Here is a 26476-nt window from a genome sequence, read left to right as displayed (position 1 = left end):
ATAATATTTGGAAATTAATCTGCAAAGTAGTCCCAACCACCCTATCTGTTTATTCCTCGTTAAAAAGAGAGTGAACTTTTGTAGTGCTAATGTCGATGTTTATTTTCTTGTCTTGACTTGTCTTTCATAACATTTTTAGGATTTCCATCTTCTGCTGGCGCTCTCGTGTTCTGCCCAGTTCTTTTGATATGTAGGAAATACTGCGTAATACCATCGACCGGCCACATGTTTTTGTCTTTTCTGTTGTTGTAGTTTAAACATCTACCGAAAAGTGTTGCCATAAATGGGAGGGAAGACAGTGGTTTGAAAAGGCAATTTGTTATAAAATTTGAAAATATGAAGAATAGAAAATTGGAGGGAAATTCATTGATTCTTCAATATCCTCAATATAATAAAATAGTGCGTTTAATAAATAAATTATTTTAAATTGCTGGTTCATACGCGTTGAGATAATGACCTAAATCACAAAAAAATCCTACGGTGCATCGCGAGGAATGTCTCCCGAAAGTAGATCCAGTTCCATTCTTTCGGACCATCACAGCGGATTTTTTAAAGAAATTTCCCACGGTAGACACCACAATACAACTATCAGAGATAAAAAGGGGATTTTTTTAACTTAAACTAATAAAATAATAAAAAATTAAAAGTAAAATAACAAAAAATAAAAAATTAGAATAACAATAAAAATAATAAAAATAATAAAATACTAAAAAAAATAAAATAAAATGAAATAATAAAATAATAAGGTAAAATAATAAAAAATACAATAAAAAGGTAAAATAATGCAAAATTAAATAATAATAAACAAATTAATAATAAAAAAATAATAAAATTACAGTACAAAATAAAATAAAATATAAAATAATAAAAATATAAAAAATAACATAACATAATAAAAAATAAATAATAAAAGAATATAAAAATAAAACAAAATAATAAAATATAAAACAATAAAACACTTTATATAAAAATATAAAGTACTTAGATAAATAATAACAAATAAAATGATAACATAATGGAGATATAATATAATAAGATAAGAATAAATAATAAACTAATAAAATAATAAACTAATAAAATAATAAAAAATGAAATAATAAAAATATAAAATACTAAAATACTAAAAAATAATGTAAATAAAATATTAAAAAATAAATTAACCAAAAATAAGATAATAAAAAATGAAATAATAAATAATAATGAAAAAATAACATATTCAAATAATAAAAAAAAAACTAATAAAATAATAATAAATTAAATAATAACATAATAAAATAGAAAATAATAACATAACAGAATAAAAAAATAAAATAATAAAATACAGAATAATAAAAATAGAAAATAACAACATAATAATATGAAATAACACAATAAAAAATAATACAAAAACTAAAATAATAAATATAATAGTAAGGAATAAAATCAAAAAAGATAAAATAATAACAAATTAAATAATAATAAAAAAATAAAATAATAAATAAAATAAAAAGAAAGTAGTAAAAAAAATATAATAAGGAAATAAAAAAATAAATAATAATAACATATTAAAATAATAAAAAATAATAAAACACTAATAAAATAATAAAAAATAATGAAAAGTATAAATTAAATAATAAATTAATAAAAAATAAAATAACAAAAAAATGCAATTATAGAATAATATAAAATAAAATAATAGAATAATAAAAAATAAAATAATTAAAATAAAAAGTAATAAAAAACAAAGGAGTAAAATAATAAACAAACTAACATATTAAAATAATAAAAAATAAAATTAAATAATAAAAATAACATATTAAAATAATAAAAAAATAAAATACTAATAAAATAATAAGAATGAAAATAAAACAATGAATAGTAAAAATTAATTAATGAACTAATAAACAAAAAATAAAAAATTAAATAATAAAAATATAAAGTAATAATATAATAAAAAAAAAACCATTAAAAATAAAATAATAAAAATATAAAATAATAAAAAATAAAATATTAAAAAATAAAATAATAAAAATTTAAATAATGAAAATATAAAGTAATAAAAAATAAAATAATAAGTAAATAAAAAATTAAATAATAAAATAATTATTTAATAAAATAAAAATAAACATATTCAAATAATAAAAAAAAAACTAATAAAATAATAAAAAATACAATAATAAGTAAATAAAAAATTAAATAATAAAATAATTATTATTAAATAACAAAAAATAAGATAAAAATAAAATAATAAAAATAAAAAAAATGAAAATATAAAGTAATAAAAAATAAAATAATAAGTAAATAAAAAATTAAATAATAAAATAATTATTTAATAAAATAAAAAAATGACATATTCAAATAATAAAAAAAAACTAATAAAAAAATAAAAAATGAAATAATAACATAATAAAATATAAAAAAATAACATAACAGAATAAAAAATAAAATAATAAAAAAATAAATTAATAAAAAATAAAATACAAAATAATAAAAACATAAAATAATAAAAATAGAAAATAACAACATAATAAAAATATGAAATAATAACACAATAAAAAAATAATACAAAAACTAAAATAATAAATATAATAGTAAGGAATAAAATAAAAAAATAAAATAATAACAAATTAAATAATAATAAAAAATAAAATAATAAAAAAATTAAGAAAAAATAAATTAAAATAATAAAAAAATTAACAAAAAATAAAATAAAAAGAAGATAGTAAAAAATAATATAATAAGGAAAAAAAATTAAATAATAATAACATATTAAAATAATAAAAAAATAAAACAAAAAACTAATAAAATAATATAAAATAATGAAAAGTAGAAATTAAATAATAAACTAATAAAAAATAAAATAATAAAAAATGAAATAATAGAATAATAAGAAATAAAATATTTAAAATATAAAGTAATAACAAACAAAGTAATAAAAAATAATATATTAAGAAAATAAACAAAATAACATATTAAAATAATGAACAATAAAATAAAAAACTAAAAGAATAATAAAAAGAAAATAAAATAATGAAAAGTAAAAATTAATTAAACTAATAAAATAATAAAAATATAAAGTAATAAGAAATAAAGTAGTAAAAAATAAAATAATAAGAAAATTAAAAAATAAAAATAACATATTGAAATAATAAAAAATAAAAATAATTAATAAAATAATAAGAAAGAACATAAAATAATGAAAAGTAAAAATTAATTATTAAACTAATAAAAATAATAAAATATAAAGAAATAATAAAAATATAAAGTAATAATATAATAAAAAAAACCATTAAAAATAAAATAATAAAAATATAAAATAATAAAAAATAAAATATTAAAAAATAAAATAACAAAAAATAAGATAAAAATAAAATAATAAAAATTAAAATAATGAAAATATAAAGTAATAAAAAATAAAATAATAAGTAAATAACAATTAAATAATAAAATAATTATTTAATAAAATAAAAAAATAACATTCAAATAATAAAAAAACTAATAAAATAATAAAAAATGAAATAATAACATAATAAAATATAAAAAATAACATAACAGAATAAAAAATAAAATAATAAAAAAATAAATTAATAAAAAATAAAATACAAAATAATAAAAACATAAAATAATAAAAATAGAAAATAACAACATGATAAAAATATGAAATAATAACACAATAAAAAAATAATACAAAAACTAAAATAATAAATATAATAATAATAAAAATAAAATAAAAAAATAATACAAATATATAAAATAATAACAAATTAAATAATAATAAAATAATAAAAAAATTAACAAAAAATAAATTAAAATAATAAAAAAAAAATTAACAAAAAATAAAAAAGGTAGTAAAAAATAATATAATAAGGAAAAAAATTAAATAATAATAACATATTAAAATAATAAAAACAATAAAACAAAAAACTAATAAAATAATATAAAATAATGAAAAGAAGAAATTAAATAATAAACTAATAAAATAATAAAAAATGAAATAATAAAAAATGAAATAATAAAAAATGAAATAATAGAATAATAAGAAATAAAATATTTAAAATATAAAGTTATAACAAATAGATAGGTTCGGATCGTTTTTAGAGGACAGCCGTCCTAGCGGCGCACATTACGACTGGAGATTACGAGAGACTATGGCCCAATAGCTTTAAAAACCCTTGCCAGCACGAACCGTACATCGTAAAATTCCTTCCAAACGTACATCTAGTTCCATGAAGCTCTATATCGGACAAAAGCTTTAGGTACCTCCCTCACTAAAGGTCAAATTTTGTTTTTGTAGTCATAGGCTGATCTTATTTAGTTTGTCGGCAAAGTCGACTTATTCGTTTTGCTTGCTCCGCTCTAAAATATGCAATTTTTTCTTCAGGGGTAGTCGTGCTTTTTCCTTTCTATTTCCTTCTATCATTTGTTCTCCAAGTGGGGTAACGCGCGACCTGCCGTTTTCTTTTGTAGTTTGAAGGCCCATATCTCGGGAAGTATGGACGTCTCCCATATAAAAAATATAGTTTTGTGTTCAGGATAATTCTAAGATAAGAAAGAAATCATAGGGCTGCGCCTAAACCCTACTTAACCCCAAACTTTTCATATAAATATTGATATTTGACCCCTAGCCGTCCTTCGGCCAGTGATTTAGAGTTATGCCAAAGGAAATCATAGGGCTGCGCCTAAACCCTACTTAACCCCAAACTTTTCATATAAATATTGATATTTGACCCCTAGCCGTCCTTCGGCCAGTGATTTAGAGTTATGCCAAAGGAACTATATGGAACTATATGAAGGAAATATATAGTTCACTTTGCAGTTTCAATGGCCCAAATTTTTTCTTTGAACTAACTGCGTATACTTAATATCACACGTTATATTTCATGATGTTACTCATACGTTTTGCAACTAGTACAAATAACTAGGAACTAGATTACCCAACTCTACAGTGATTTAAGAATTTCTGCTGTGGACAGTTTAAAAGTCGGCAACGCGAACTTATTTTTCATATAAATTATAAGTTTGTTTCAATAGCCGGCCTTCTGACGGGACTTGCAGTGCTACGAGATTTTTTGAAACTTTGTAAGCCCGTGTCCGTACATATCTACATTTTATGTATAGACTTCACATAGGTAAAGTGTATATTGTTGTATTCAGGACTATGAGACTTAACTGTGGTAAAAAATGTCAGAACAATCGGAAGGTTGCACGTAAACCTGACTTATACCTAAAAATGTCAAAAGTGTTCGTACATATCTACATTTTATGCACTGTATTTCCTACTCCAAACCACTGTGCCTGCTCCATATTCAGTTCATGTGTTAATCACTGATTCGGTTGTGGTTTTGTGTTTGCACATGGAAATTTTTTAGAATATGTTTGTCGGTTTGTCGCCTCTCTTCGTCGTCGTCGATAAACATTACTCACAAACACTGTGGCGGGGTCCCCCTTTTCTTCCCCCCAATCATAACTGTTGGTCTAGCCAGAACTACGCAGCCAACTATCCAGCAAGCACCGCCACTTGTTGTTTGTCGCGATATGTTTTTCACATTCGTCTTCTTCTTCCACATGTTTTTATTATTATATTATTCCATGTGCTCTAAGCTGCTTTGGCTACATTACGCTCTATTCTGCTGTTCCGCTGCTCCACTCTGGTGATTGGTTGGTTTTGTGTGTTGGAGTGCCAACACAATTTCTGTGGCTACATTTCATTCTAATGTTTTCTAAGAACGAACGAAGACGTCGGACGGCAGATCACATTCTGTTTCGGTTTTCTGCTTTTCCACCATCACGCCGCCGTAGACAAATAACAACAGCAACATAACGCGAAATTTTGTGTCGTGTGTTCGTCGTTGTGAAAAAGAAAATATTCCTAAAAAAAATCGGAAAAATGTTTTCAAGTTTTCTTTAATAACAAAATTTCCTTTAAAATTTCCCAACCTTCTTCCTTCGCCAATCCTTTTAATAATTTTTCGGTTTTTCGTGCGCTAAAAGAAGTGAATTCCGGAAGAATTTCTTCTCCTACTTCCTCTTGGTGATGGTGTTTGTCCGACCCTAGCTACAACAATAACGTCATTATTTTATTGCAATTTGCCTTTTTTGTTGGATTTACGGATTTTCGCCATTATTATTGCCGCCACTATTTATTTATCCATCCATTCATCAATTATAACCTCTGTTGCCGATTCGTTTCTATTTTTTGGCTGTGGTCTTAATTTATCGCATTTTCGTGCTGGTCGTATTTATTTTGACTGCAGTGCCGCCTGCGGGGTGTAGAAGACGATTTTTTGTTTATTTTGATTTTTCAAAATACAACAACAGCAACAAGAAGAAGCAGACAAGTCTGACGAGTATCGTCGCCAAAGTGCAGCCAGCATTCGTTATACACCAGCTCTCCCCCGCTTCCCAGCCTTAACTTGTTTTTTTGGTTACTCTCTTCTCAGAGGCTTTCTTCTTGTGGTCTACCTCGGCCGACCCGAGCCACCTCCCCACCCACCGATTTCACTGTGGTTGCTGCTGCTGACAACGTTGCGACGAATGTTTTTTTGCGTTTTAATTTTAAAAAATTTATCAAAATTAGGTTAAAATTCAAATTGATTAACCAACCAACGTGAGCAGACCAGACCCTTACTACTAGCCGGCAATAGTCTAAGCACCACAGTTGGCAGGCACATTGTCTTCCAAGAACATTAACGAAGTAGCTCTGGAAGCTACCACTGCAGATTATCTTGGAGTTACTTTGAAGGTATTGCGGAGCTCGCTCTGTGTTGTTGTGTGCCATCCATCCACCATTAACCATTCCCTTTCTCAACAACAAAAACAACATTTTGCCAGTACTTTGTTCGTCGTCATCGTCGTTGCCGTCTTCTCCGCTTGTAAAGAGGAAAACCGGCGAATAAAAAACTCAAAACAAAAAAGACTGAACACAAAACGAAATTCCGTAGAAGCCGCCGCTGCAGCTTAGAAGCATTTTTTGTACTTGAAATTTTGGATACAATAATTAACCACAATAACAACAACTGACAAATATGATGGGTAAATATCAAACAAATTTTATTTTTATAAAATTGCATCATTTTCGCAAATTCCGGTTTTTTTTATTTCACAATTTTGTGGTTTCGCCTAACAATGGAGATACTTCTTAGGGACCAATTAAGATTCTCCTCTCAGTAATTGGATAATATTGTTAAATTGACACTGAGTTCAATGGAGTTCTCAACTTCGGTATAGAAGAAAAAATGGCTTATCTTTCCTTTAGCTACCGCTCCCGGAAAAACTTGCAAATTTTTCCACAGGTAGTGTTTTTGGGGCTTATCTTTCCTTTAGCTACCCTTCTCAAAAAATTTTGTTAAAGGCTACTTATAGAAAATTTTTCAATTTCACAAGATATTTTGTTCTCGTGCCCTAGATTTGCTCCTGTCCTTAGGAGAAAGTCTTAACCCCCGGTCGATGGCCGGCTACTTAGAAAAAAATTTTAAATTAAAAAATATCCGATAGGGGTAGCTAAAGGAAAGAAGTTCCGTTTTATGTACTGATTCCAACAATATATTTGTTTATGTCTACTTTCCAAGATATGACCATCTGAAGTTCCGAATTCCCTTCTTTTAAGGCCGTTTACTTAAAAAAAAATTAAAATTTAAAAAAAAAAATTGTTCCCGTACCCGAGATTTACACCTGTCCATAGAATAAATTCTGAACTGCCCGGCAGAAGGCCGGCTACTTAGAAAAAAAATATGTACAATTAAAAAATATTTTTCTGAGAGCTGTAGCTAAACTAAAAAAGTTCCATAAAAATTTTAAAAACCAGACCTTATTTCGAAAAAAAAGTTTCGTTTAGGAGCAACCCTCAGATTGAATCGAAATTTTAACTGTATGTAGTGCTTGTTATGCTTATCATAACAATATATATAGTTTTTTGAGGGGCAAGTTTATACTTGCCGGGATATGCTCATAGAAAATTTAAAATATTATTGAGATTAGGTGTAGTTTAGGGCCTGTTTGAGGATCATTTTGAAATTTTCGCCGAATGTAGTGTTTGTGGTCCTGATTTTAGTGATGTTTATTGTTTTGTGGGCAAGTCCATACTTCCTTTCAAAAAATCCCAACTGTTTGACCAATTAAAATGGCTGGCGGGCAAAATAACTATCGAAAGGAGTGACTAACATCGTTTCAACTTTTGCACATTGTTTTCTATCCACAATGAACCCTTTTGTGAAGTCATTTAATCGTAGAATATCCCATAAGCAGATCTTCTATGGTCATTCTAGGTGATCTTCCATCAGCAAAAGACTCCTTTAGGAAGCCTTCTATCAACAGAATGACCATCTGGGAGTCCTTAAAACAAATAACATGATGACCAACTAAAATGGCTCTGATGGACACCATAAATATCAAGTTACCTGCTTTATTTCGCCATAAGTATTGCAGAATTTTCAAAACCTTCAGTGTCTGCCTTTCTTTTCCCCATAATTACATCACTTCTCAATACCAACAGACAACGTAATATGAATATGCATGCAATACCCTTGTAATACGTATTAATAATAATGCATCTGATCACCCAGCAAACCAATCGTACCGACATCGTAAAGAAATCCGAACAAAATTCGGTACGTCCATGCCGGATCCGAAATCGTAACGATATCTTAACAAAAGTTGTATGAAGTGGTTGACATAATTACGGAACGAAATGTCGGAGCGAAATCGAATCCTTGGGAAATTCGAAAGGGAAATTTATATCCGACTTTCGCTCCGATATCGGCACGAAATCGGTACAAAATCTGAACTATTTCCCATCCGAAAAATCATTTAGAAATTGGAACGAAATCTGAACGATTTTGATTCCGAAATTGCTCAGATGTGTCGGACATCAGACATTTGGTTTGCTGGGCAGATACATATATATTACATATATGTAAATACATTTATAAATATTGCAATTATAATTTATTGATAAGGAAAATTAAAATAATCCATTTGTGAACTGTGTTTGTGGGTGTGAGATTCAAGAATCAAATGAAAGTGAATGTGAATGCGGCATAGCAACAATAAAAGTCGGAATTAATAATAATAATTTCAATAAGGTTCAAGAGAATTAAATTTTATAGGCCAAGTAATAGTATTGTCACAGCAATGTATTATTTTGTTAAGGACCTTATCATGTCAAAACCTTCCACGGATGTTTTAAAAGTAAAGGAGACGGGTCTTCTATTTATAGAAGTCCCATTTAAGGGTATTCATGCCTATAGAATAAAGAACTGTTTAGGAGGACGTATATTTAGTAGTTCTTCTGTCCGTAGAAGGCTCCTTTAGCAGGTCTTCTATCCAGATAAGAACCCCATAGGAAGACGTCTATACATAGAAGAGATTTTCTATCTATATAAAACTTGTTTAAGATACTTTGTTTAAGATACTTTATATCCGTAGAAGACCCTTTTTAGGAGCTCTTCTATCCAAAGAATACTTAAATAACCTTTAGGAGTTCTTTTATCCATATAAGAAACTTTTAGGAGGTCTTCTATATCCATAAAATACCCTTTAGAAGGACTTCTGTCCATAGAAGAACCCTTTAGTAGGTCTTATATTACTTGAAGACCCCTATAGTAGGTCTTATATTACCTGAAGACCCCTATAGTAGGTCTTCTACACTTAGAATACCCCTTTTGCAATATCTTCTATTTATTGAACATTCCTGTAGGAGGCCTTCCATCCACATAAGGCCCTTTATGAGGCATTTCATCCATAGAGGATCATTTTATACGGTATTCTAGCCATAGAAGAGCACTTTATTAGGTATTTTTTTTACAAAGATGATACCTTTTAGTAGGTCTTCTGTCTATAAAATACTCCTCTAGAAGGTCTTCTGTCTTCTATCTGCAAAAGACCGCTTTCGGATATTTTCAATCCTTAATAAACCCCCTTAGTCTTCAATCCATAAAAAACCCCCTTAGTCTTCTATCTATTCAAGACCTATTTATGTGGTCTTCTATCCATTCAAGACCCAATTATGAGGTCTTTTATCCATAGAAGACCCCTTTAGGAGATTTTCTATCCATTGAAGACCACTTTAGGAGGTATTCTATCTATAAAAGACCCCTATAGGAGATCTTCTATCTATAGAAGACCCATTTATGAGGTCTTCTATACATAAAGGCCCCTTTAGGGAATCTTCTATTCGTAGAAGATCATTTTAGGACGCCTTCTATCAAAGAAGACACCTTTAGGAGGTCCTTTATATATATATATAAGACACCTTTAGAAGAATCTTCTTCCCATAGGAAATCCTTTTAGAAGGTCGTCTCACCACAGAAGACCCCCTTTTATGAGTTACATTATCTATAGAATAGCCTTTTATGAGGGTTTCTTTCAAGATAAATCCCCTTTAGGAAGCCTTCTATCTATAGAAGACTCCTTTAGGAGGTTTTCTTCCTATAGAAGACTCCTTTAGGAGGTCTTCTCCCCATAGAAAACTCTTTTAGGAGGTCTTGTCCCCATAGAAAACGCCCCTTAATAGGTTCTCTCTCCATAGAAAAACTTTTAGGAGGCCTTATAGCCAGATAAGACCCACTTGGGTGTTATTCTATCCATAGAATACCCTTTAGGAAGTGTTTTAACCTCAGAAAACCCCTTTAAGAGGTCTTCTAACCAGAAAATATCCCTCTAGAATGACTTCTTACCACAGAAAACCCCTTTAGGAAGTCTTCTAACCAGAGAAGTCCCCTATAGGCGGCCTCCTATCCATAGAAGGCTCCATTTGGAGGTCTTCTCTGCATAGAAAACCCCTTTAAGATGCCTTCTCTCCATGCAAACCCTTTAGGAAGTTTTCTAACCAGAGAATAACCTTTTATGAGGTCTTCTATCCATAGAATAACTTAAGAAGGTCTTCTAACCATAGTATAGCACTTTGGGAGTTCTTCTGTCCGTAGAATACACTTTTAGCCATGAAAGCACCTTTATGAGGTCTTCTCTCCATACAAAACATTTAGGAAGTCGTCTAACCAGAGAAGACCCCATTAGGAGGTTTTCTATTCATAAAAACACACCTTCAGATGATCTTCTATTCATAGCAAACACCTTAGGAACACCATACAAAACCCTTTAAGATGTCTTCTATTTATAGACGACCCCCTTTAGTAGGTCTTCTATCCACATAAGACCCCATTAGGAGGTTTTCTATCCATAAAAACACACCTTCAGATGATCTTCTATTCATAGCAAACACCTTAAGAACACCATACAAAATCCTTTAAGATGTCTTCTATTTATAGACGACCCCCTTTAGTAGGTCTTCTATCCACATAAGACCCTTTTAGTCGGTTTTGTGACCTTTTTAGGAGGTCTTCTATCCATAGAAAACACCTTTATGAGGTCTTCTAACCGCGAAAGTACCCTATGGAAGGTCTTCTTTCCATAGAAGACCCCTTTAAAAGGCCTTCTCCCCATAGAAATCCCCTTTAAGAAGTCTTCCAACCAGAAAATGCTTTTTGGGAGTCAATAGAATATCCTTAAGCAGTTCTTCTAACCACAGAAGGATGTCTTTAGAAGGCCTCCTATAAATACAATACTTCTTAGGAGGCCTTTTATCCATTGACGACCCCTTCAGGAGGTCTTCTATCAGTAAAAGACGCTTCAAGGTTGTCGTCTATCCATTGTAAGACCTCTTTAGGAGGTTTTTCATTAATTGAAAATCCGTTTAGGGGTCTTCTATCCATGGAAGAGCCCTTTAGCAGCTCTTCTATCCACAGAAGACCACTTTGGCAGATGTTCTATCCATAGAAGACCTCTTTGGGTGGTCTTCTATCCATAGAATACATCGTTAGAAGATATTCTGACCTCAGAAGATCCTTTAGGAGGTTTTATATCCATAGAATACCTTCTTAAGAGGACTTCTAAACAAAAACGATATCCCATAGGAGGCCTTTTATCAATATGAGAGCATTTCAGAAGGTATTCTTTACATATATCTTTTTTCCATAAAATACCTTTTTAGCAGGTCTTCTATACATAGAAGACCCCTTTAGGATATCTTCTATATATAGAAGATCTCTTTACGAGGTCTATCGATAAAAATAACCTTTATTGGAGATCATCTGTCCGCAGACGTGGGTCTTTAGTAGTTCTATCCATAAAAAACACTTTAGAAAATTTTCTATGCAAAGAAGACCCCGAGGAATTCATAGAAAACCCCCATAGAAGTCCCCTTTTAGCAGGTCTTCTAACAATGAAAATCCCTTTATTAAGGCTTCTTTCTGAAGAGGACTCCTTTAGGAGGTCTTCTATCTGTGTATGACCCCTTTACTAGGTCTATCGATAAAAATCACCGTTATTGAAGCTTCTCTTTCCATTGAAGTAGGTCTTTAGTAGTTCTTCTATGCATAAAATACCATTTTAGAAGTTCTATGCAAAGAATACCTCTAGGAATTCATAGAAGATCCGCTTATAAGGGCCATTTAGGAGCTCTTCTTGCCATAAAAGACTTCTTAAGCAGATCTTCTATCCAGAGCTATTTAAGTGGTCTTCTATCCACAGATGATCCCTTTGGGAGGTATTCTTTCCATAGAAGATCCTTTAGAAGCTTTTCTACCCATACATTACACCTTTGAGAAGTTATTTTTTTCCATAGTCTCTTCCATCTCTTCGGGGTCTTCCAGCTATAGAATAACCCTTTGTTCTATCTATGACAGATCTTTTATCTGTTCGAAGGTTTTTTACTTCCAAAGCAAATCTTCTAGCTGTAGATGACCCCATTTAGCAGATATTCTATCTTTTTCGATGTTCTTTTATCCATAGAAGTACCGATTAGAAGGTCTCCTACCTATATAGATACCCGCTTAGGAGAATTTATATCTATGGAAGATCCCACTTGGAGGGTTTACAATTTATAGAAGACTTGAACCTAAGTCTATGAGCCCTCTATAACTATATTTCCTCAACGGAACAGTGAATAAATAGCTAGGAAAATGTCATAAATTATACTTCCACTACTTTATAGAGAAGTAGTTCTCTGAATAATATCAATCACCACTCCCTCCTCTTCTCTTACCCCTCCTCTTCCAACAGCATTCTCACTTTGCAGTAGCCACAACAGCACCATTTGATTAGATCGCAAATAAATCGAACAAAACAAACAATAAAGAAAAGAAAACGAAAACGTTTTGTTAAGAATTCCGTTGTGTGTCGTGTTGCTTCCTCTTCCTTAAAAACAGTTTAATGCAAAAAATTAGTAGTCAGATATCTAATAAGTAGGTGAGGTGTGGGGGGCTTTGGGAAAACTGAATGTTGTTGTTGCTTTTGCTGCTGTCATTATGTGGGAATTTTGCTGCTGATGCCGCTGTGTTGTTGTTTCTTTTGATTGAATTATATCAACAACAACAACAAAGAATAGCAGCAGAGCAGTGAGGAGAGCAGCAACACACTCTGTTGTTGTGAATGCCTCGTCGCCGAGGAAGAATTTCTTCTTTACAGAAAAGAATTAAAATTAAAACACTATTATAAACAAAAAACCAAACTATAAATGTAAATAACGACGACAATAAGGAATAAGAAAATGTTGACATTTTATTTTGTTGCAATTACCTTTGTTTGACTTGATTTTCTCTGTTTCCTTATTATGTTAACTCTCATATTTAATTTAAATTGCATCTCTCTCCCTCTTGATATAGAGTACATTTACACCGGCGTTAATTATCATGGTAATGGCTTCATCTTGATTTGGTTGGCAGTTGCTACTTCAAATTAAAACGTGGATACACCATTTATCGTGATAATAAATGTTGGTATAAACCTTACCCAAGTCGTTTCAAGTCGGAAATCAGACACAGAAATATTTCACGAGAAATTTAAGAGTACATATTAAGGATTAATTATTCGTAAATGACACATAATGTGTCAATTTAATTTTTATACAAAGAATCGAATTAATTAATCATTTCAAATAGGTGAATCATTTTCTAAATCTTATCAAAAGAATTTGGTTAAAACTATTTAAGCTCTTTAATAATAAAACAAACGATTCATAATTTTCGAACTGACCTCCCACATAGATATCAACTATCTGCCAATTTGCAAAACCAACAAAACCCACCAATACACTTTCCCTCTCAGACATAATTCACCTCACCCCAAAACTAATATCGCCTTTGCGATAAAAAAAACTCTGGGCAAAGTAAAAATTAGCATGTGCAAAAAACAACAAGCTTGAACGAACACCAGCAGAAAAATTTATTCAAAAACAACTTTAGCAAACAAAAGTGAATAACAACAACAGCAACAAAACAGTAGCAGAATTTATCAATATTTAAATTTACAAATGAAGGTTTCAGTTTTTTCTTTCTTACAGTTTTTTTTCATGTTTTTTTTTTTGCTAAAGGTGCTTTAAGCCCCACCAACAATACTCCCCAGTAAGAAAAAAAAAACAGAAACAAATTAACTCATTGTTTAAACAATAATAATAAAAAACAACAACATGAAAAAGATACAATTTTAAAAATATTTCTTTTTTATGAAAAAAACCCATATGGCCAGTGTATTGCGCCATACATCCACACAAACGCGATAACAATGACAATATTAAACCCTTGGAAATCTCTTGGCTTCTGGTTTTTGTGGCAAAGAAAGAGAGGGCACCAAGGAGAGGGGAGGAAGTAGGGCATATTTTATCTTTTATTTACTTATTTATTTTTGCAAAAGAAAATTAATATACTATATTTTTCAAAATAAATTTTATTGCGCACTAATATTGCGAGGAAAATTCATCATTAAAATCGAAAATTTATTCACATTCATTTGAAAATTTGTGCATCAAATATAGGTTGCAATAGTAATTAAGGATGATAATACGGAAAGGAAGAGGTCTTCTATGATTAGAAGACCCTATTAAGAGGTCTTCTATAAATAGAAGTCCCGGTTTGGGGAAGAAGAAATAGAAGAAACCTTTATAAGCCCTTATATATTATAAAATGTGCCTTTAGTAGGTCTGACAGTAAAAGAAGACCCTTTTTTGATGTGTTTTAGCAATTGGAGATCCCTTTGGGATGTCATCTTGCTATAAAATACTAAATTAAGGGGTCTTCTGTTAATATAAGACCCCTTTAGGAAGTCCTCTAGCAGAAGTAAGAAGTCCCCTTTAGGAGGTCTTCTAGCAGTAGCAGACCCCTTTAGGAAATCTGCTAGCTATAGGAGACCCCTTTAGGATATCATTAACAATAGAGAACGGCTATAGTAGGTCATCTATTAGTAGAAGACCCCTTTAGGTGGTCATTTAGCAGTAGAAGACCCCTTTAGGAAATCTGCTAGCTATAGGAGACCCCTTTAGGAGATCTCCTAGCAAAAGAAGACCCTCTTTAGGAGGTCTTCTAACAATAGAGGACCACTTTAAGAGGTCTTCTATCAGTAGAAACCCACTTATAAGGTCATCTAGCAGTAGTAGGTCTGCTAGCAATATAATACTCCTTTAGGAGGTTCTCGAACAAAATAAGACCCCTTTAGGAGTCCCTCCAACCAAATGTGACCCTTTAGAAGGTCCTCTAACAAAAGAAGTTCCCTTTAGGAAGTTTTCTGGCGGTATAAGACCCTGTTATTATCCACGTTATCTAAATAACGTAGAATTATTGTCCACGTTCATCAATAACGTGAAAAATTTATCCACGTTATCAAAATATCATAGAAATATTATCTACATTCATCAATAGCGTGAAAAATTTATCCACGTTATCCAAATAACGTAGAATTATTATCCACGTTATCCAAATAACGTAGAATTATTATTCACGTTATCCAAATAACGTAGAATTATTATCCACGTTATCCAAATAACGTAGAATTATTATCTACGTTATCCAAATAACGTAGAATTATTATCCACGTTATCCAAACAACGTAGAACTACTATCCACGTTATTCAAATAACACAGAATTATCCAAGTTCATCAATAACGTGAACAATTTATCCGCGTTATCAAAATAACATAGAAATATTATCCACGATCATCAATAACGTGAAAAATTTATCCACGTTATCCAAATAACGTAGAATTATTATCCACGTAATTATAATAACGTAGAATTATTATCCACGTTATCCAAACAACGTAGAACTACTATCCACGTTATTCAAATAACACAGAATTATCCAAGTTCATCAATAACGTGAACAATTTATCCGCGTTATCAAAATAACATAGAAATATTATCCACGATCATCAATAACGTGAAAAATTTATCCACGTTATCCAAATAACGTAGAATTATTATCCACGTAATTATAATAACGTAGAATTATTATCCACGTTATCCAAACAACGTAGAACTACTATCCACGTTATTCAAATAACACAGAATTATCCACGTTCATCAATAACGTGAACAATTTATCCGCGTTATCAAAATAACATAGAAATATTATCCACGTTCATCAATATCCAAATAAATTGAAAAGTTTATCCACTTTATCCAAAAAACGTAAAATTATTATCCAAGTAATTCTAGTAACGTAGAATTATTATCCACGTTATTCAAATAACGTAGAATTATTATCCGCGTTATCCAAATAACGTAGAATTATTATCCACGTTATCCAAACAACGTAGAACTACTATCCACGTTATTCAAATAACACAGAATTATCCACGTTCATCAATAACGTGAACAATTTATCCGGGTATCAAAATAACATAGAATATTATCCACGTTCATCAATAAAGTGAAAAATGTATCCACGTTATCCAAATAAAGTAGAATTATTATCCACGTAATTATAATAACGTAGAATTATTATCCACGTAATTATAATAACGTCGAATTATTATCGACGTAATTATAATAACGTAGAATTTTTATCCACGTTATCCAAATAACGCAGAATTATTATCCACGTTATCCAAACAACGTAGAATTACTACCCACGTTATCCAAATAACATAGAAATATTATCCACGTTCATCAATAACCAAATAAATTAAAAAGTTTATCCACGTTATCCAAATAACGAGAATTATTATCCACTTTATCCAAAAAACGTAAAATTATTATCTACATAATTCTAATAACGTAGAATTATTATCCTCGTTATTCAAATAACGTAGAATTATTATCCACGTTATTCAAATAACGTAGAATTATTATCCGCGTTATCCAAATAACGTAGAATTATTATCCACGTTATCCAAACAACGTAGAATTACTATCCACGTTGTCCAAATAACATAGAATTATTATCCACATTCATCAATAACGTGAAAAATTTATCCACGTTATCCAAATAACGTAGTATTATCCAAGTAATTCTAATAACGCAGAATTATTATCCACGTTATACAAATAACATAGAATTATTATCCACGTTATCCAAACAACGTAGAATTATTATCCACGTTATCCTAAAAACGTAGTATTATTATCCGCATTATCCACGCTACCTAATTAATGAAATCACACTTAAAATGACCAACAACATCTCAAACGTAACATCTGATATGGCGTGGCAAACATGGTTGTGTGCCTATGACGCAGATGGAAAGGTCTTTAATGTAGTGCATGAAGAAGAAGAAAAAAAAAACAAATAATCTTTTCATTATCATCTGTTTTTTATATATGTACATATAATTTATTGTATAAATAATATATTTGTTATTTTTTCTTTATTTGGTTGCTAAAAAATTGGCCTTAACAGGCCAGCCCGCCAGCCAACGAAGGAAAACAAATAATTTGTTAGTCTATTCGATTTGTGTGTGAAAAGTAAATAGAAAATAAAATCGTTGAGATTAGATTAAACGTGTCGATATTTTTATTTGCTTTTGTTTTTAATTTCGATTTCAATTTTTTCTTTGTTATTATAAATGAAGCAAAAAAAAGGTGCAATCTATTCTGTAATTTATGAGAGGTTCGATTTGCCTGACTGACCAGGCTGCCAATATATACATTAGTTATTAACTTTGTAATCTGTTGTCTCGTTGTTGTTCTTCTTCTTCTTATTCGTAGGCTTCTACTATTTTTCTATTGTCGCGCAAACAATAAAATTACATAGGCCTGTCTGTCTGGTGTTGATAGATAGGCCAGGCAGGCCGGCCACTTCGTGTTGTCATTCTGTCTCTACTATTTTTTCTTCTTTTTCATAAACTGGGTGTTGCTGTTATTGTTGTTCTCGTCGATATTGGTTGTTGAAAGTTCATTGAATTGCTTAGAATGTGTTGAATAATGTTGGATTTGGACTTCGTTGCTTGCCGCTGCTATTGTTGCTGCCATAAAGATAGACGACACCATCGCCCGCCAGGCAGGCAGCCAACCGGCCCAAAAGTCAGCCGGCCTAATACTCAATTGTTGTTGTCTATCTTTTCTTCGTCTTTATTTCATTCTTATTATTCTATTTTATTAGTTTATTTATAGTCTTTCTTCAATATAGAGAAATGCAATTGGGTGCTAATGCACTTTTATTTGAATGAACAAATGTTTATATTTTCTGATTCTGGAAATAATTTCCATCATCAATTATTGTTAGAATTGTTCTTGTTGTTGTTTATTTTGGCAAACAGAAATGCATTTCATTGTGAATTGAATGACTTGCAAGATAACATATTTTGGAGGTCGGTCAATGGCATTAATGGTTGCTGCTGCTAGATAACCAAGCTATCTAGCAGGGGATTCAAAGAACGTTGATTTTTTATCCGCATTAAGCAAAAGATTTTGAACCGTTAGTCGAATTATCCACAAACGTTATTCACGTTACCCTAATAAATTAGGAACATTATCCGCATTATCCAAATATCGTTGAAATATCCTTTAATTATCATTAATGATTAATAACGAGGATAAATATCCACGTTATTCAAATAACATGGAATTATTAGACACGTTGTCCCAATAACGGGGTATTATTATCCGCGTTATACAAATAACCTGGAATTATTATCCACATTATCCAAATAACCTAGAGTTATTATCCATGTTATCCAAATAACATATCCATATATTATCCGAATAATGTGTAAACATTATTCACGTTATCCAAATAACGGGGAAATATTATCCAAGTTATCCAAAAAACGAACAAATTTTATCCTTTATCAATAACGTGCAATTTATATCCACGTTTTCCAAATAACTATGAATTATTTTTCGCCTTATATAATTAGCTTGGAAACATTATCCACGTTATCCAAATAACGTAGAATTGTATCCATGTCTTCTAAGTATCGTATAATTATTATCTACTTTATCCAAATAACGTGGAAGCGTTATTCACGTTATGCAAGTAACGTGGAATCGTTATCCAAATAACATGTAATTATCCATGCTAACCGAATTACGTCCAAAACATGAAATAACATGAAATTGTTATACACTTTATCCAAATAACATAAATATTATCCACGTTATCCAAATAATATTAAAATATTGTCCACATTATCCAAATAACCTGGAAACATTACCCACGTTATCCAAATAACGTGTAATAGTTGTCCACGTTACTCAAATACTCAAGTTCTATTCTAAAATAGTTATCCATGTTATCCAAATACTCCAAAATAGTTAACGTGGATAACTAAATACTCTCAAACAGTTATCCACGTTATACAAATACTCTAAAAGAGTTATCCACGTTATCCAATTACTCTAATATAATTATCCACGTTATCCAATAACTCCAAAATAGTTATCCACAATATCCAATAACTCTAAAATAGTTATCCATGTTATCCAATAACTCTAAAATAGTTATCCATGTTATCCAATTACTCTAAAATAGTAATCCACCTTATGCAATTACTCTAAAATGGTTATCCTCGTTATCCAATTACTCTAAAATAGTCATCCACGTAATGCAATTACTCTAAAATAGTTATCCACGTTATCCAATTACACTAAAATAGTTATCCACGCTATCCAGTTACTCGAATATAGTTATCCATGTTATCCAATTACTCTAAAATAGTTATCCACGTTATCCAATTACTCTAAAATAGTTATCCATGTTATCCAATTACTCTAAATTAATTATCCACGTTATCCAATTACTCCAAAATAGCTATCCACGTTATCCAAATACTCTCAAACAGTTATCCACGTTATACAAATACTCTAAAAGAGTTATCCACGTTATCCAAGTACTCTAAAGTAGTTATTCACGTTATCCAAATACTTTAAAATAGTTATCGACGTTATCCAATTACTCTAAAATAGTTATCCACGTTATCCAATTACCCTAAAATAGTTATCCATGTTATCCAATTACTCTAAATTAATTATCCACGTTATCCAATTACTCCAAAATAGCTATCCACGTTATCCAAATACTCTCAAACAGTTATCCACGTTATACAAATACTCTAAAAGAGTTATCCACGTTATCCAAGTACTGTAAAGTAGTTATTCACGTTATCCAAATACTTTAAAATAGATATCGACGTTATCCAATTACTCTAAAATAGTTATCCACGTTATCCAATTTCTCTAAAATAGTTATTCACGTTACTCTTAAATAGTTATCCATGTTATCCAATTACTCTAATATAGTGATCCTCATTATGCAATTACTCTAAAATAGTTATCCATGTTATCCAATTACTCTAAAATAGTTATCGACGTTATCCAATTCCACGTTATCCAATTTCTCTAAAATAGTTATCCATGTTATCCAATTACTCTAAAATGGTTATCGTTATCCAATTGCTCTAAAATAGTTATCCACGTTATCCAATTACTCTAAAATAGTTATCCACGTTATCCAATTGCTCTAAAATAGTTATCCACGTTATCCAATTACTCTAAAATAGTTATCCACGTTAATCAATTACTCTAAAATAGTTATCCACGTTATCCAAATACTTTAAAATAGCTATATATTTTATCCAAATACTCTTAAATTGTTATCCACGTTATCCAATTACTCTACTATAGTTATCCACGGTATCCAATTACTTTAAAATAGTTATCCACGTTAATCAATTACTCTAAAATAGATATCAACGTTATCCAATTACTTTAAAATAGTTATCCACGTTATCCAATTTCTCTAAAATAGTTATCCACGTTATTCAATTACTCTAAAATAGTTATCCACGTTATCCAATTACTCTAAAATAGTTATCCATGTTATCCAATTACTCTAAATTAATTATCCACGTTATCCAATTACTCCAAAATAGCTATTCACGTTATCCAATTACTCTAAAACAGTTATCCATGTTATCCAATTACTCTAAAATAGTTATCCACGTTATCCAATTACTCTAAAATAGTTATCCGCGTTATCCAATTATTCTAAAATACTTATCCACTTTATCCAATTATTCTAAAATAGTTACCCACGTTATCCAATTACTCTAAAATAGTTATCCAATTACTCTAAAATAGTTATCCACGTTATCCAATTACTCTAAAATAGTTATCCATGTTATCCAATTACTCTAAAATAGTTATCCACGTTATCTAATTACTCTAAAATAGTTATCCATGTTATCCAATTACTCTAAAATAGTTATCCACGCTATCCAATTATTCTAAAATAGTTATCCATGTTATCCAATTACTCTAAAATAGTTATCCACATTATCCAATTACTCTAAAATAGTTATCCATGTTATCCAATTACTGTAAAATAGTTATCCACGTTATCCAATTACTCTAAAATAGTTATCCACGTTATCCAATTACTCTAAAATAGTTATCCATGTTATCCAATTACTCTTAAATGGTTATCCATGTTATCCAATTACTCTAAAATGGTTATCCACGTTATCCAATTACTCTAAAATAGTTATCCACGTTATCCATTTACCCTAAAATAGTCATCTACGTTATCTAAACACACTAAAGTTGTTATCCACGTTATTCAAACACTCTAAAATAGTTATCCACATCATGCAAATACTCTAAAATAGTTATCCACGTTATCCAAATACTCTAAAATAGTTATCCACGTTATCCAAATACTCTAAAATAGTTATCCACGTTATCCTCGTTATCAAAATGACTTGGAACCATTTTTTACACTATGGAGATAGCATAAATTTATTATACACATTATCCAAAGGCAAATGATTATTTTCCTGTAAATGTTCTATTTATGCTATCCACCCACTCACAACAACAAAATTAAATTAATTTAATTAAACAAAAAATATTTGTTTTTACATATCATTTATTTAAATTGCGCATTTCACTTTGCTGCAGTGCGGTGCAAACGCACACACACACACAGTTGAACTTCTCTATAATGAACGGCCCTATAAGGAGTGATTCTCTATAACGAATTGTCTTATAGACCAAAAATATGAGTTTTCACCCAAAATGTTATATTTATAACGAAGTTTCTTTATGACGTATTGGGGATTATTCTGAAATTCCCCATAAGTTTTGTGAGTAAACTCACGGGGAATTTACATTTAAATGTTTTAGTCCCCAACAGCTACATCGTTATAGAGAGGTTTGACTGTATTTTTATTGTACAAAATCGAAATCGAAACAAAAGCATCGAAACATATGAACAATTGCTATTTTTCTGTTTTTTGTTGTTGTTGATTTACAATGGATTAATTCATTATTTTTTATAGAATTATTTATTATCATTGGGCTGGGCGCGTATTAAGGCTTCGTTCGGCAAATGTGAACGAACCGCGGACCATTTAACTTCATAACCATTTCCAAGAGGGGAAAGAAGATATTGAGAGTGATTGATAGCAACATGGACAATTAATTTCCTAGCAGTTTGAACTTGTGGAGATAAAGAGAGGGAATAATATGTAAAATAGTAACCACAAATAAGAAGAAGAAGGAAGAGATTATATGGTCCAACAAAGTTCAAAGTAAATTATTGCAACCACATAAGCTGTGGATGTTGATTGCTTTGCAATGATGATGCTGGACTTGCACTCAATATTGTGGTTAATTATGGCAACAAATTATCAATGTACTTTCTAAATGAAAGGCCATTTAAAAGTTCATCTAAAGATAGAATGACTCTGTTGGGAAGGATTTTTATATATAGAAGACCATTTTGAGAGATCTTTCACAATGAAACATTGTTGAAAACATTTAAATATTCGAAAGGCAACCCTACCCTCCGATCGCCTATGCGTAAATTAGACTACAATGATGATCCACTTCATGCTGCATGTTTCCCTAATCTTCAATGATTGACTAGCTGTCAGTCACTGCGTTGGGGGGATTTTTCCTATTTGTTTTGTTTAGAAATTCAGGGAAAAAAGTGTGCCAATTATTCGGTACTCTTTCCATGAACTACGTGGGTGGGAGATACTCTTGGATTTTTTTTATAAAATTATTTACGTATTTCACACATTTTTTTTGTTATTCTTAGCAAAAAAAATATTTTGTAAACAAATTTAAGAGTTTTTTGCACTTAATTTTTATATTTCCTTCATTCATTGTTGTTTTTCTCCTCTTCTCTGCTTGCAGGTGATCAAAATGAACCTAGTCGTTATAGCTGTGGAGATGATGTCTCAGGCAATGAATCCAGTGATGCTCCAAAGTTGACAGAAACTGAGCGTCAGGAGAAATTCAATCGCCATAAAGAGGAAATGCAAAAGAAAAAACGCCGGAAGAAGAGAACCTCATCATGGCACTCGTCTACATTTCAAGGTAATTTAAAAAGCTCCCTTTCACTTTTATAGAATTATATTAATTTCCCTTTTCTTCCTCCCATCCAGAGTTATACAAACTAACCGGTGAAATTTTGGGTGAAGGTGCCTACGCCTCCGTTCAAACTTGTGTCAGCATTTACACGGATCTCGAATATGCTGTCAAAGTTATTGATAAAATTCCCGGTCATGCACGTTCTCGGGTCTTTCGTGAAGTGGAAACATTCCGCCATTGTGAAGGACATCCTGGCATTTTACAACTTTTAGAATTCTTCGAAGATGATGATAAATTTTATTTGGTTTTTGAAAAAATCAATGGTGGTGCATTGCTGAGTCGCATCCAGGAGCACATTTGTTTCTCGGAAAATGATGCTGCCCAAATCATTAAGGAAATTGCCACTAGTTTGGATTTTATCCACAAGAAGGGCATTGCACATCGTGATCTCAAGCCAGAGAATATTTTATGTGTCTATCCGGATAAATTGTGCCCCATTAAAATATGTGATTTTGATTTGGGTTCGGGTATAACGTTTACCGCTGATATTTCATCACCGGTGGCAACGCCACAACTCTTAACGCCGGTAAGTAAATCAATGGAACGCCAAAGAAGAAAAAGAAATTTAGATACAAATTAAATAAACAGTTATTTCTATAGGAAATTTCCAAGTCAGCCAGGCTGATTAATGATTTCTATAGGAAATATGCTATTCAGCCTGGCTGAAAAGTGATTTCTATAAAAAATTTCCAATTCAGCATGGCTGAATAATGATTTCTGTAGGAAATTTTAAATTCAGCCTAGCTGAATAAAGATTTCTATAGGAAATTTCCAATTCATCCTGGCTGAATAGTGATTTCTATAGGAAATTTCCTCTTCATACTGGCTTAATAGTGATTTCTATAGGAAATTTCCAATTCAGCTTGGCTGACTAGTGATTTCTATAGGAAATTTTCAATTCAGTCTGGCTGAATAGTAGTTTCTATAGGAAATTTCCAGTTCAGCCTGGCTGAATAGTAATTTCTATAGGAAATTTCCAATTCAGTCTGACTGAATAGTAATTTCTATAGGAAATTTCCAATTCAGCCTAGCTGAATAGTAATTTCTATAGGAAATTTCCAATTCAGCCTGGCTGAATAGTAATTTCTATAGGAAATTTCTAATTCAACTTGGCTGAATAGTGATTTCTATATGAAATTTTCAATTCAGCTTGGCTGAATAGTGATTTCTATAGGAAATTTTCAATTCAGCTTGGCTGAATAGTGATTTCTATAAAAAATTTCAAATTCAACCTGGCTGAATAGTGATTTCTATAAAAAATTTCAAATTCAACCTGGCTGAATAGTGATCTCTATAGGAAATTTCCAATTCAGCCTGGCTAAATAGTGATTTCTATAGAAAATTTCATATTCAACCTGGCTGAATAGTGATCTCTATAGGAAATTTCCAATTCAACCTGGCTGAATAGTGATTTCTATAGAAAATTTCAAATTCAACTTGCTGAATAGTGATCTCTATAGGAAATTTCCAATTCAGCTTGGCTGACTAGTGATTTCTATAGGAAATTTGCTGTTCAGCCTGTCTGACTAGTGATTTCTATAGGAAATTTCCTGTTCAGCCTGGCTGAATAGTGATCTCTATAGGAAATTTCCAATTCAGCCTGGCTGAATAGTGATTTCTATAAAAAAATTCAAATTCAACCTGGCTGAATAGTGATTTCTATAAAAAAATTCAAATTCAAGCTGGCTGAATAGTGATCTCTATAGGAAATTTCCAATTCAGCCTGGCTGAATAGTGATTTCTATAGAAAATTTCATATTCAACCTGGCTGAATAGTGATCTCTATAGGAAATTTCCAATTCAGCCTGGCTGAATAGTGATTTCTATAGAAAATTTCAAATTCAACCTTGCTGAATAGTGATCTCTATAGGAAATTTCCAATTCAGCTTGGCTGACTAGTGATTTCTATAGGAAATTTGCTGTTCAGTCTGTCTGACTAGTGATTTCTATAGGAAATTTCCTGTTCAGCCTGGGATGAATAGTGATTTCTTAATGATATATCCAATTCAGCTTGACTGAATAGTGATTGCTTAATGAAATTTCGAATTCAGCTTGGCTGAATAGTTATTTCTATAGGAAATTTCCAATTCAGCTTGGTGATTTCTATAGGAAATTTCGAGTTAAGCCTGGCTGAATAGTAATTTCTATAGAAAATTTCCAATTCAGCCGGTCTGATTAGTGAATTCTATAGGAAATTTGGTATTCAGCCTGACTGAATAGTGATTTCTATATATGATTTAAAAGTCGTTTGTTTATTAATTTTCCTTCTTTTTTCTATATTTTCCTTTCAGGTTGGCAGTGCCGAATTCATGGCCCCTGAAGTTGTTAATTTATTTGTTGGCGAATCCAATTATTATGATAAACGCTGTGATTTGTGGTCTTTGGGTGTAATTGCCTATATCTTGTTGTGCGGTTATCCACCATTTTCGGGTAATTGCGAAGAAGATTGTGGCTGGAATCGTGGTGAAAATTGTCGCCGTTGTCAAGAGCTACTTTTCGAGTCTATACAAGATGGTAAGGATCAATCAATTTTTCATATCTCAAATTTTGAATTCAAATTTTTCTTCCGTTTTACAGGACGTTTTTACTTTCCTGATCCAGACTGGACTGATGTAAGTGAAGAGGCGAAAGATTTAATTAGAGGCCTTTTGGTTAAGGATGCCCCTAAACGTTTAAGTGCTGAGGCAGTATTGAATCATCCATGGATTAAATTCTCTGAAATGGAACCTGTCGATAGTATGAAAATGCAAAATAGACGTAAAGCTTTATTAACTGCAGGAAATATAAGACGGTAAGTGAGCGAGTGGGTGGGAATCATAGTTGAAGAAGATGAGGAGAGTGTTATTAATTGTTG

At 30.7% G+C, this 26476-nt stretch overlaps 1 protein-coding gene across 2 annotated transcripts in view; it reads left to right on the top strand.

Moving 5' to 3' along the window:
* Positions 1-26476, top strand: part of Lk6 (MAPK interacting serine/threonine Lk6 kinase) — an 86778-nt gene that overhangs the window by 54457 nt on the left and 5845 nt on the right. The window contains exons 1-5 of one of the 2 annotated variants that reach the window (XM_073983304.1): positions 4845-7011; positions 23386-23568; positions 23637-24148; positions 25914-26136; positions 26200-26413. In XM_073983304.1, the coding sequence (XP_073839405.1) occupies positions 7005-7011; positions 23386-23568; positions 23637-24148; positions 25914-26136; positions 26200-26413 (1139 nt within the window). In that variant the 5' untranslated portion in view covers positions 4845-7004. Of the gene's footprint in view, positions 1-4844; positions 7012-23385; positions 23569-23636; positions 24149-25913; positions 26137-26199; positions 26414-26476 lie in introns of those variants that run through there. The other variant, XM_073983297.1, reaches the window with a different exon arrangement.

The sequence above is a fragment of the Musca autumnalis genome, unplaced genomic scaffold, assembly GCF_047663935.1.
Source record: "Musca autumnalis isolate F117 unplaced genomic scaffold, ASM4766393v1 scaffold_1, whole genome shotgun sequence".
In the NCBI taxonomy this organism is placed as follows: Eukaryota; Metazoa; Arthropoda; class Insecta; order Diptera; family Muscidae; genus Musca; species Musca autumnalis.
This window is presented reverse-complemented; position numbering and strand designations above follow the sequence as displayed.